At 39.4% G+C, this 12,493-nt stretch overlaps 2 protein-coding genes across 2 annotated transcripts in view; one reads left to right on the top strand and one right to left on the bottom strand.

Annotated features, from left to right (window-relative positions):
- The window catches only part of prc1b (protein regulator of cytokinesis 1b), a 291,205-nt gene that overhangs the window by 241,029 nt on the left and 37,683 nt on the right, over positions 1-12,493 (bottom strand). The gene's annotated exons all lie outside the window — the stretch shown is intronic.
- Positions 1,395-4,660, top strand: c1qtnf4 (C1q and TNF related 4). The gene is made up of 2 exons (XM_062435643.1): positions 1,395-1,751; positions 3,836-4,660. Exons 1-2 carry the CDS (start codon positions 1,395-1,397, stop codon positions 4,658-4,660), a joined length of 1,182 nt encoding a protein of 393 aa, XP_062291627.1.

The following is a 12,493-nucleotide window of genomic DNA, read 5'->3' on the forward strand; positions in this document are numbered from 1 at the left end:
TCCATGGATCAAAGATTCATCATACAATACTGCAAGTGTTTGCAGTTCGAGGTGTCCTGTCAACAGTTCTACAGACGTCTCTTATATAATGGTGGTCTATGGGGAAAATGCTTTTTGGGCCGCAGGGGGAATTTTTCGCTGTATTTCCCGTGGGAAATATTGGCTGCAAGGCAGAGCAGCAGAGCCCTATCCAGCTTTTATAATATTTTAATGCTCTAAACATGTTTATTTCTGTTGTGAAGTTGGGCATTTCAACATGAAAGTCCATGGGGATTGATTCGCTTTTGGAGCCAGCCTCAAGTGGCCATTTGAGGAACTGCAGTTTTTGGCATTTCCACGTTGGAGAAATTTTTCACCCGTTTGGAAAAAAACTAAAGAAACTCTTCTGCATGAATCTGTGCTTTGGCTGAGTGACAAATATTTTGATGTGTAATGATAATAGATGAGCAGTGAAGCATGAAATAACTGAATATATGAGACGTTTAACATATATTATTACAAGAGAGCAACAGAATTAACAAAATGTCTTCAAGGAGCTCAGGCTGATCTTTACATTGTATGACACGTTGTTGAAAGAAACCACAGAATGAGAGTCAAATTAATTAAATCTCCTTCAAGCTCATTTATTTATTTTATTCATTTTTTTACAAGGACAACCACTGTGAATGTGCCAGCGTTTGCCAAAAAGCCCATTTTTTTCAACTGTTGTCCCTGGGCCAGATTTTAGATTAGCTACAAGAGAAGGGACACAAAGAGACAAAAGAAAACAAAACACAGAAATAGGCAGAAATACAGCCTTGTTGCCAGGTGATAAGTGCTGAGTCTTCTAAAAAGTTAAAGATCCCCTCCAGACATGTTTTAAGGCATTTAAATGGATTAAATTTAAAACTGTCTGATATGTTTTTCCATTAAAAAAAAGTTAAATTACTTCATTGGAAGTTGCTAAAATGACATCTCCTCCTTCTACTTCATTAAAATAATGAGAATCTGTAAATATACAAATATTATTCATGTCAAAATCTTTACTGCTGAACACAAAAATGTCTCCTGTAAAGTCCTTTCTTAGTATTTCAAGCTCCTACATCACACTTGTGTACATTGAATACTGGAACATAATTGACTTTAAACTAGATGTGATGTGACAAATTATACCCATAGCTACAACCCTTAAACTCATATTTTCAGTAAGCATAGAGAAACTTTCCGCTATCATCATTCTGCATAGTAAAGCTCAACAATTCAAGTGATAAATACCACATTTTTGCCTGGAGGGGGGATCTTTGGCTCGTCGCAGCTGCAGTGTTTAAAGATCTGATGGTAGATTTTCTTGTGACCTATGTAACTTCATATTAAATAAAGAACATTTCTCACGTTTCCGTCTTTCTACAGAGACGATGCTGCTCCCAGCGAGCGTGCTAATTGGCCTGCTGTGCCTGAGCCATGCAGGCGGCGTGTGGGGATTCGCCCGTCTGCTGGAAGACGTGGAGTTACGCTCGGCTTTCTCGGTTGCGCGCACCAACAGCATGGAAGGCGGGCCCAAGATGACGGTGACTTTTGATACCCTTTACGTCAACATCGGCGGGGATTTTGACGCCAAGGCTGGCTTGTTTCGCTGCCGTATCCCCGGGGCTTATTACTTCTCCTTCACGGTGGGGAAGTTCCCTCACAAAGACCTGTCTGTGATGCTGATGAAGAACAGGAACGAGGTGCAGGCCATCGTGTACGAGGAGAACGCCGGCGAGGAGAGGAAGGTAGGTTGAGGAGGAAAGATCTGCCAGAAATGAGGTTGCAAACTCTGAAAATCAAACTGAATTTAGGCCTCACTCCCACTTTCATGAGAGATTGAAAGAGATTGGCTGTTTCACGGTTGAAGAAGCATTCGAGCCAATCAGACCATTTGTGGGTGGAGCTAAAGTTATCAGGCTCCTAATTTTTCAAGTCTGTCTTAAGACAACAGTGAGGTGACCAAATAAACAGTGAAAGAGGTTTTCTTTGCTGTAATCATTCCTCCTGTTCATACTGAATATTAAAAGATCTACTTAAAGTCATTTAAAAAGTCTGTCGGCATTTTAATAAATATGCTCGACTAAATAAAGGCTTTTAATAGATCTTCTTTTCTTGATCTGAGAGCACAAATAACATTTTATTAGGAGCTAAAGTTCTGCTCCAAACCATGAAAAACAGACCCAGACCAGGGGTGTCCAAGTAATTGCCATATAAATAAACCTTTTGAAACCATTTTTATGCTTTCCTAATTTCAGTGTTGGATGAAAATGAAACAATTTTCACTCCAGTAATTAAAGGACAGGTTCACAGTTTTTCAAGCATGTCTTAAAGCAACAATCCATATTAAATAAAGTCATTAATTTATATAGCACCAAATCACAACTGAAGTTATCTCAGGGCTCTTTTCACATAGAGCAGGTTTACTCTTTATTATTGTGCAGAGACTCAACATTTCTCCATGAGCAAGCACTTGGCCACATCAGCAAGGAAACACTCCCCCCTTAAACAGGAAGATCCCTCGAGCCGACCCGGGCTCTAGGTGGGCGGCCATCTGCCTCGACCATATGAAGCTTGGAAGAAGATATCAAAAGCTCATATGAGGCTTCAGCAGTCTGAGTTAGTCATATCAAGTAGATATCTGACACATTTACAGTCTTTTTAGTATCAAATTCCCTCTTAGTGTTTCCCTGTTGAGCTGTGGTGGAAGTATAGTAACAAAAATAGACTTTGGCACTAAAAACACCGTAACGTTGAAACATATCTACTTGATTTGACACATTTGAACGACTGAAGCTTCATATTAGCTTCAGATCAACTTTTAAATGCATTATGAAGGGATCTTCTAATGGTCAGTATGAACAGGAGGAATGGTTACAGCAAGAAAAACAAGTTTAATGTTGATTCTGGCTCCTGACTGTTGATTTAAAACAGACTTAAAAAGATTATGAACCCATCCTTTATTTTGTATTGTTAACAAATCCCATGACATCACCAAAACCAACAATTGATCCTACTTAAAGTATTTTCTGTGTACTCAAAGCCTTGTTGCTCTGTGCCCTAGAGCCACAGACGAATAAAAACATCAATGAGTCACACCATTGCACCGGGTGAAATGTTCCTTCATTACCATAAACACACAAACTGCTGCTGTAAATAATCATACAGCACCAAATGTGGATTAATCCGCCACTGTAATTAATGTTTACCATGTTCACCATCTTGGTTTAGTGTCTAAGCGTGCTATCATTCGCTAATTAGCTCTAAACACAAAGTGAAACTGATGGGAATGTCATCAGTTTTGGAAAGTATTTTGGTTGTAAGTATTTGACACTGATAATGATGCTGCTAAATTAAAGATTAGGAGATCACAAAAGTTATTGTAATTCATCCTGAGGGGAATATGAATGCATGTACCAAATGTCATATTTCATGGTAATCCATCCAGTTGTTTGATACATATTTAAATCTGGACCAAAGCGGTGGATCAAAGGACTGACACTGCCATCACTAGTGTGGCTAAAAACAAAGTGCAAAGACTTGTTGAGTTAAACAGACTGTATGATTTATAGAAAGGAAGATTTTTACCTCTAAGGAAATGTTTTTTAAAAGGTATTTTATGGTGTCAGAGCTCTCTGGCAATGTGGGCGCTCCTCACAGGGGGAGAGTTTGTGTTAGGGTGGAGAATGAAAGCAGAGCAGAGGGGATTACACACCCAATTCCCCTGAATGAAGAGCTGCGTGAGGTAGATGATGGGATTATGTGCCTTGATGTAAAACAGAGCTGGATATGACTGTGTAGCCGGGATAATAAAGTCTGCTTCTATCCTCAGGTGCAGAGCCAGAGCGTGATGCTGCAGCTGGAGTTCGGTGACACCGTCTGGCTCCGTCTCCATGGTGACCCTCGCTACGCTCTCTACAGCAACACGGGACACTACACCACCTTCAACGGTTACCTAGTCTACCCTGACACCTACGGCTACCAGACGCAACACCACCAGCACCGTCCTGCCTACAACTCCCAGCAGCCCCAGCAGGAGAACATCCACCTGCTGAACAATAACCAGGCCGCAGAGCACTTCAGGCCGGTGGAGCAGAATGAGCCGCAGCACAGGGAGGAAGAAGAACAGGAGGAGGGGGATGATGAGGAGGAGGAGGATGACCAGAGATCTGCCTTCTCCGTTGGGCGCACCCAAAGCATTGTGGGAGTAGACCAAGTGGGCATGCCGCAGCATCAGCCGGTCAGCTTCGACACGGCGTTCGTCAACATCGGCGAGGACTTTAACGTGACGGAGGGACTGTTCACCTGCCGCGTTCCTGGAGCCTACTACTTCTCCTTCAACGTGGGCAAGCTGCCCCAGAAGACGCTGTCCGTCAAGCTGATGAAGAACCGCCTGGAGGTGCAGGCCATGATCTACGACGACAGCCAGGGCGAGAAGGCGCTGCAGAGTCAGAGCTTGATGATGTCGCTGAAGATGGGAGACACCGTGTGGCTCTACTCCCACCAGAGAGACGGCTTCGGGGCTTACAGCAACCACGCCAAGTACATCACATTCACCGGCTTCCTGGTTTACCCAGACATCCCCCCTGCTGCTGCAGCCGCCGCCGCTAGCACCACCGCCACCAGCAGCCAATCATATGCAGACAAGAAGCCCTAGCTCGCTGCAGCACACAAGCAAAGGACTTAACATTGTGGGAGGAATTCATACAAGGTGGAAGAGTCCATGAAAGGTGCTGAGTCGTTCGCCATGTGGAGAAAACTGGTTGTTTTGTGGTTGTCTGACGCTTCCACTTCATATGAATTCCTTTGCAGAGTCACAGGGACTTCGGACTGAGTATAAATGAATTAACGGCCTCCCAGGATTTGGACCTTGAACGACAGTAATGTGAACACTAATTGAATAGTTTGCTCGATGATGAAAACTCAGTCATTACTCTCTCACCTCTCTGTCAGTCGAACTCTCAATGAAGTTAAAATGACCCCAAAAAACTCTTCCATGTCGCTGGAATTTGTGGCATCATCTCTAAAGCCTCCAGATGATCAAAACCTTTTTAAAAACATGATTGCACGAAGAATCTGAATCGCTGCTGACATCTTGGATTAAAGCAAAAAAAAAAAAAAAGAAACAGCAATTCAGTCTGATTAACAGCCGTGAAGAAACGATGATTAAAAAAGTGTATTCACATGAAATGCTCATTTTTAAGCTTTAGCTGCATTAACTATAGTAGTGAGAGAGTTTGAAACTCCTACACACTCTCATTGAGTTTCCACTGACACGAAGTCGAGGAGATAATCCCTGAATTGTCATTTTTAAGTGAAATATTCCTTTAAGTGCATTTTGTTATTATCCTCGTCAAAGACTTGGTGTTTTCCTGCTCGTACGTATCACGTGTCACCTTCCTTTCTTTATGTCTTTAGAGGCATGTGAAAATGATATGAAAAGCGTCGTTTTGTGTCAAAATGAGTCCTTCCTTTCTTCATTTTTGGAGTGTTTTTCTCGTCCTTCAGCCAGCCGCAGCAGGAGTCGAGACCAACGGGACGAAACTGACTTTGACTTACTTTTGTAACTTAAAAAAATTAAATAAAAAGAAGTGCAGACTCCATATCCATCCCATACAGACTGGTGACCACATGTCGCCTCTCCACGGGCCTGCGGGGATCTGGACCTCATAATTTGATTTCTAATTCTAGCAGCATTTAATTCATTTCTTCAGATGGCGACCACTGTGGGGGAAAATTGAATTGCTTCTCCCAGGCCACAGTAATATGCATGTCTGTTTAATTTCACACCGCCGAGGGAGAAAGATGATGCTGTTCAAATTGTGATGAACCTTGACTTCATGAAATCACCTTCTCTGTTGCAGGGGCACCATCATTTGAAGTGATGCTTCACTTTGATTGAACATTTGCATTTTGTTATTTTTTTTATTTTTTTTATTCCAGTTAACAGGATGTGAAAATATGAGATGTGAAGCTCTGATATAAATGACAAGCAGGTGAACTGTGAGCGGGCAGATTCACATCTCGACAACTTTGATGTCAAACAAGCTTTTAAAGACCTTTATGACTACATTTTTAAAGGGCCAGTTTACCTACTATTACTCCCACCACCTCGATATGATCAATAATTTAATGTTAACGTTTGATCAAAGTCTTCAAAGCTTATGTCCTCACTGAAATTGACCAATAATTATTGCTCAACTCTGCAGCTCCTCTCAGCTCTACGGAGCATTTTAGCATCTTTCAGCCTTTTATTTTAAACAGGATGTGAAAGTATGAGATGTGAAGCTCTGATATAAATGACAAGCAGGTGAACTGTGAGCGGGCAGATCTCACATCTCGACAACTTTGATGTCAAACAAGCTTTTAAAAACAGAGCACAATACATTTTTAAAGGGCCAGTTTACCTACAATTACTCCCACCACCTTAATATGATTAATTATTTCATGTTAACGGTGGGTCAAAAGTTATCAAAGCTAATATCTACACTTAAATTGACTAAATAAACCAAGAATTATCTCAGCTCTACGGAGCATTTTTAGCATATTTCAGCTTATTGCTTTGGCTTTACAGCAGTTTATTGTCTTGGTTCAGTCTCACAGCCACAACAGGATGTTAATATCAGAGAAGAAACTCTAAAAAAAAAAAAAACATCTGTACACTCCCTGCAAACTCCAAACGACAGACAAAGTGAGCATCTAACTCAGGCATGTCCAAACTATCCCATAAAGGGCCATAATGCGCCTGCAGGTTTTTGTTCCAACCAATCAAGAGCACACATGATCGAACCAATCAACTGTCTGGAGATTGAGATCAGCTGATTAAATGAGTCAAACCTTGGTGTGCTCCTGCTTGGTTGGGATGAAAACCTGCAGCCACATTTTATTATTCATCAAGTAGACACACATGGTGCTCCGTGTCTACTAGATAGGTATAGGTATAAATTATTTTCAAACACATTTATTATAATAACTTACTATAACAACAGTGTAGTGTTTAGAGCTTGTTACACAGCCTCAAAGTGGTAAGAAAACAACAACAACAACAACCCCAAAATCAATAAATGCAGCTTTTTTTAATATTATTTTTTGGGGCTTTTTTTTGGACAGTTGGTGGCAGAGAGGTTGGCAGGAAACAAGGGAAGAGAGAAATGGGTTTGACATGCAACAATGGTCCCTTGCCCGAGTTGAACAAGGGACATTGCGGGTGTGTGGCATGTGCTGTAATCACTCGGCAACAAGGGGCACTCTCAATAAATGCAGCTTTAAAAATAGCAACGCGTCTTTTCAGAAACAGAACAAACTGTGCACATTTCTTATTGGAGGAACTTTATAAGAGAAGAAATACTCCCAATGTGAATCACCCACATACTGTATGTTCCATTCACCCCAGTTGCATCAAGTATAGAAATCCAAGTGGTTAAAAAATATATAATTTTTGGGCTTTTAGGCTGACAAGAAACAAGGGGAGAGAGAAATGGGTTTGCCATGCAACAATGGTTCCTTGCTGGTATATGGCATGTGCTGTAAGAAAAACTTGTCTACATTTCTTATTTGAGCAACTTTATAAAGAGAAGAAATACTCCCAATGAAAACTGTTGTGTGAATTGTCCAGATATGTTCAAATCAGCTCCATTGTATCTTAATGACAGAAGAAATATGAGAGACACATATCCTGAAATCTAAGCATAGAAATCCAAGTGGTATATATATGGTATATATATGGTATATATATATATATATAATGTTTGGGCTTTTTTGCCTTTATTGGATGGTTGGTTTTCAAAGAGGCTGACAAGAAACAAGGGGAAAGAGAAATGGGTTTGCCATGCAACAATGGTTCCTTCCTGGACTCAAACCAGGGACATTGCAGGTATATGGCAGGTGCTCGGGTACAAGCGTGCTCATAATAAAAGCAGCTTGTAAAAAAAAAAAAAAAAAAAAGCAATAGCAACTTGTCTTTCCAGAAGCAGAAAAACGTGTCCACATTTCTTATTTGAGCAAATTTAAAAAGAGAAGAAATACTCCCAATGAAAACTGTTGGATTGTCCACATATGTTGTATTTTGATGGCAGAAGAAATATGAGCGACACATGTCCTGAAATCTGAGCATAGAAAACCAAAAATACAATATATTTAGTGAGATTTTATGGTTTGTAATTTGGGTAAACTGAACCTTTAAATTGCATTAAATGACATCATCCGCTTACTGTATTAGCCTGATTGAAAGTCTCATTTACTGTGGAAAGCTATATTAAATGATTCCTTATAAAAGCACAGCATTCAGACTGATGCACTTACAGCAAAGCACAATTTATTGTTTATTTTCAACATATTTACTTTACGAAATATCCAAATCTGCAGATATGACTGTACAGTACAGTAGACAGAGAGGTGAAAAGATGAAGTCTCTGACCTCAGCGGGGGGGTGAGACGGCGTTCCACCTCCTCTAAAAACTAATAATGTGTAGAAAGTCTCCAGCTTCACACTCACAGCAGGCGGCTCCTCCTTCACCACAGTGTTACTAATGGACAATTTCCTGTCCTTTTTTACGGCTGCAATGACTTCTAAGAAAGTGACAAAACTTTTTTTTTCTTTTTCTTTCTCCCCAGTATGAAATTATACTGAGAGTGTGCCTCATTTCAGATAATAATGCGTTTTGTCACAGTCTAACCCGTGGTGGTGTTTCTATTTCAGCCTTCACACACACACACACACAGAGAGATGGAGAGAGGTGGATTTATTACTGCGTTACAGGGGGGGGGGGACAAACTCGACCCAGTTCAGTAAAATCAGTCTGTGAAGGTGATTCAAAGCGTAACTCATCCGACATACTCAGAAGCACTTGTGTGATGCATGCATATAACTAAAATAAAATAAAATACAATGAATTAAAAAGAAAAAAAGAAGATGCTCTTAACATGAACAGCTTCACAGGCCTCCCGTCGACGCCTGTTTAACTGTGTATTTTTATTGATAACGTGAATTATCTGTACAGTAATTGACCAAAATGTGTTGGATGTGTCTGGTCTGTGCTTCTTTGTTTCTGATACTTCTGATGAAAGAATGATCGTTGTGTAATTAGATGTGGAGCAGACATGGATCAAAATGTCACTGATTTGTCTTCATAAAAAAACAGAAGCTAGATTGTAGTCTACTTTTTAAGATTTTGAGCTCCAGAAGCAAAACAAACAAACAATAAACAGCTAAATATGATCTTGCTTAATGTAAAAAAATAAATAAGTAAAATAATATGAAAAACATTTTGGCCCATGTCTTGTTTCAGTAGTCTGGCTCATGTCGACTCTCTTTGAAATGTTTTGAGTATTTCTTACATGTAAAATGAATGCTTCAATGAAAATGTTTGACAAAATAAAATAAAATAAAAAAACAAGAAATATTAGAGCCTGACTGGACTCTTATTGTGTCTATGAGGCGAATAAAGTCAGAAATAATGACGTGACAGATGAAAGCAGCTGCATGTCTTCAGTCTTGATGTGAATGTTATGAGCTGCAGCGCCATCTAATGGACGACTCTGGTATGGCAACAAATCAGATATATATACTCAGGGTTGGGAAGGTTACTTTAGAAATGTAATAGGTTACAGATTACTAGTTACTCTATTTAAAATGTGATAAGTAATGTAATTATTTCAATTACTAAATCAAAGTAATGTAACTTATTACATTTGATGACTTTTCTAATTTTCTAACCAATGTTTTCAGCTGTTAGGGTAAATGTTCCCTCTATCTGTCCTTCCTTCCTTCCTTCCTTCCTTTCTTTCTTTCCTTCCTTCCTTCTGTCTGTCCTTCCTTCCTTCCTTCCTTCCTTCCTTCCTTCCTTCTGTCCGTCCTTCCTTCCTTCCTTCCTTCCTTCTGTCCTTCCTTCCTTCCTTCCTACCTTCTGTCCTTCCTTCCTTCCTTCCTTCCTTCCTTCCTTCCTTCCTTCCTAAGATCAATGTTTTCAGCTGCTAGGGTAAATGTTCCCATTAAGCACCAAAATCTAAGTCCAGCTGTTTTTCATGGATACTGACATGATTTATAAGGGAGATCATTTCTTATAAAGCAACATTTATCTCTCATTTGAAAATGTATTCATTAGTTCATGTAGATTTTAGATTATAAAATAAAGATATTTGATGAATAAAGTGGGTTTAATTGGTACTGTGACTCCATTTAAGCTCATGTGTGCTCCAAATAAGCCCACGTCATGATTTATTTACTAAATACAAAAAAAATATATTGATTTCAAAGAATTAAAAACAGCAATATATGTATTCAGTAACATGTTAAATATTAAAAAATGAGGAAAAAACCCTCCTGAGTAAAATCTTAAAGATCTGACTTCAGATGTAACCTCCTTTGTAATCAGTAACAGATTACAGTTACATTTATTTTATAATTAAACTACATAATGGCGTAACATGTAAGTTACTACCCAACACTTTACAACTACTTTTTACCAGCCTGAAAGAAGTTTCATTTCAACAATATTACGTCTCAGTTTAATATATTAATGTTTTAAATATCACCACAATATACAGTATATTTATTGTTTTTTCAGAGTAACTTTATTCTGGTCAGTGTGGTTTAACCTCTGAAGCAGCATTTTACATAAAGGCAGCTCCCCAAAGTTTAATTTGCTCCTTTCAGCCTTCACAAGTGCATCAATATTAGGAGTCAAATCCTGAGCAGCTGCCAGTTTCAGTCATTAAAGTATTTGTGTTTGAGCCTGGAGCGCAGTTTTGTTTTATTAATGCTCATCAGAGGAAAAAGCTTCTCCACAATAGATAAGTCATCCCAAACATGCACCAAAGTGTGAGAGATTAGTCTGCTTTGTTTGTGCTTTTCAAACTGGTTTTAAGTGGTGAGTGTGTGATGTCACATCTTTCACAATTTTCTGTGCTCTAATCAGGATTTAACACCATTCTTGAGTCTTGGATAGTTACTGGACTGTTTGCTTATGTTGCTGCTGCCAATCAAATGCAATTTAACACCTGTTAGGTCCTGATGAAGCAGATAAGCTGAATTCATGAGTGTTAAATGACAGGCTTATAATTCTTTAAGTGTCTTAAACCAACAGTCAGGAGCCAAAATATTAACCAACATTAAACCTGTTTTTCTTGCTGTAATCATTCCTCCTGTTCATACTGACCATTAGAAGATCCCTTTATTATAAACTTATAATGGAAGTGATGGAGGACTAAATCCACAGTCCTCCTTCTGCCGTCCAAATGAGTCAAATCTTCATCTTCTATGTTTCAACGTTACAGTGTTTTTAGTGCCAAAGTATTTCTGTTACTATACTTCCACCACAGCTCAACAGGGAAACACTAAGAGGGAATCTGATGCTAAAAAGACTGTAAATGTGTCAGATATCACTTGATATGACTAACTCAGACTGCTGAAGCCTCATATGAGCTTTTGATATCTTCTTCCAAGCTTCATATGGTCGAGGCAGATGGCCGCCCACCTAGAGCCCGGGTCGGCTCGAGGGATCTTCCTGTTTAAGGGGGAGTTTTTCCTTGCTGCTGTGGCCAAGTGCTTGCTCATGGAGAAATGTTGAGTCTCTGTACAATAATAAAGAGTAAACCTGCTCTATGTGAAAAGAGCCCTGAGATAACTTCAGTTGTGATTTGGTGCTATATAAATTAATGACTTTATTTAATATGGACACCTGACTGTTGCTTTAAGTCATGCTTGAAAAACTGTGAACCTGTCCTTTAATTACTGGAGTGAAAATTTTTTCATTTTAATCTAACACTGAAATTAGCAAAGCATAAAAAATGTTTCAAAAGGTTTATTTATATGGTCATTACCTTGACATCCCAGGTCTAGGTCTCGACTTTAGCTCCAAGTAAATATGCACATTATATTTGGTGCATATTTATTAAAGTCTTATAGCACAGCATACAATGTTTTAGTTGTGTGACTTTGTAGCAACAGTGAGCACAAAGTCAGAGAGATAGTTTTCCCAGTTTGGTTTGAAAGAACTTGATCTCAACTCCATGAAACACCTTTAGACAGGGCATAAGATTAGCTGGTAGATTTGCTTCACTTATCAGCCAAACCCCCTCCCGCCCCCCCGAAAAAAAAGGCAATCTATTGAGTGGCTGGTAATTTATGAAACACCCTGCCTTTAAAATAAACTGGAAAACCTTTGGAGGACTTTTTACTGGAAGCTGTTAGCAGAATCACACATTTGGGTATAATTGGAAGAGCCACATGCACACGTTTAGTCACGAGCAATGATTGACATGTGTGGTTTCATCTGTTCCACCTGTTCACTTGGGTGGCGGCAGGAGTTTAGACAAAGGGTTTATTTTCTGTTGACCGTCATCGTCATCAAATAATCACAGATATGAGCCTACGAAGTCTCTCAGCTGACTTATATTTTGGGATAGTAGTCGCTACAGTAATGTTTGGATGCCCACATACCTTTTGACATATAATGTACCCAAATCAGAAATCCTCCATCCTGTCATGAAC

The sequence above is a fragment of the Scomber scombrus genome, chromosome 1 (assembly GCF_963691925.1).
Source record: "Scomber scombrus chromosome 1, fScoSco1.1, whole genome shotgun sequence".
Classification (NCBI taxonomy): Eukaryota; Metazoa; Chordata; class Actinopteri; order Scombriformes; family Scombridae; genus Scomber; species Scomber scombrus.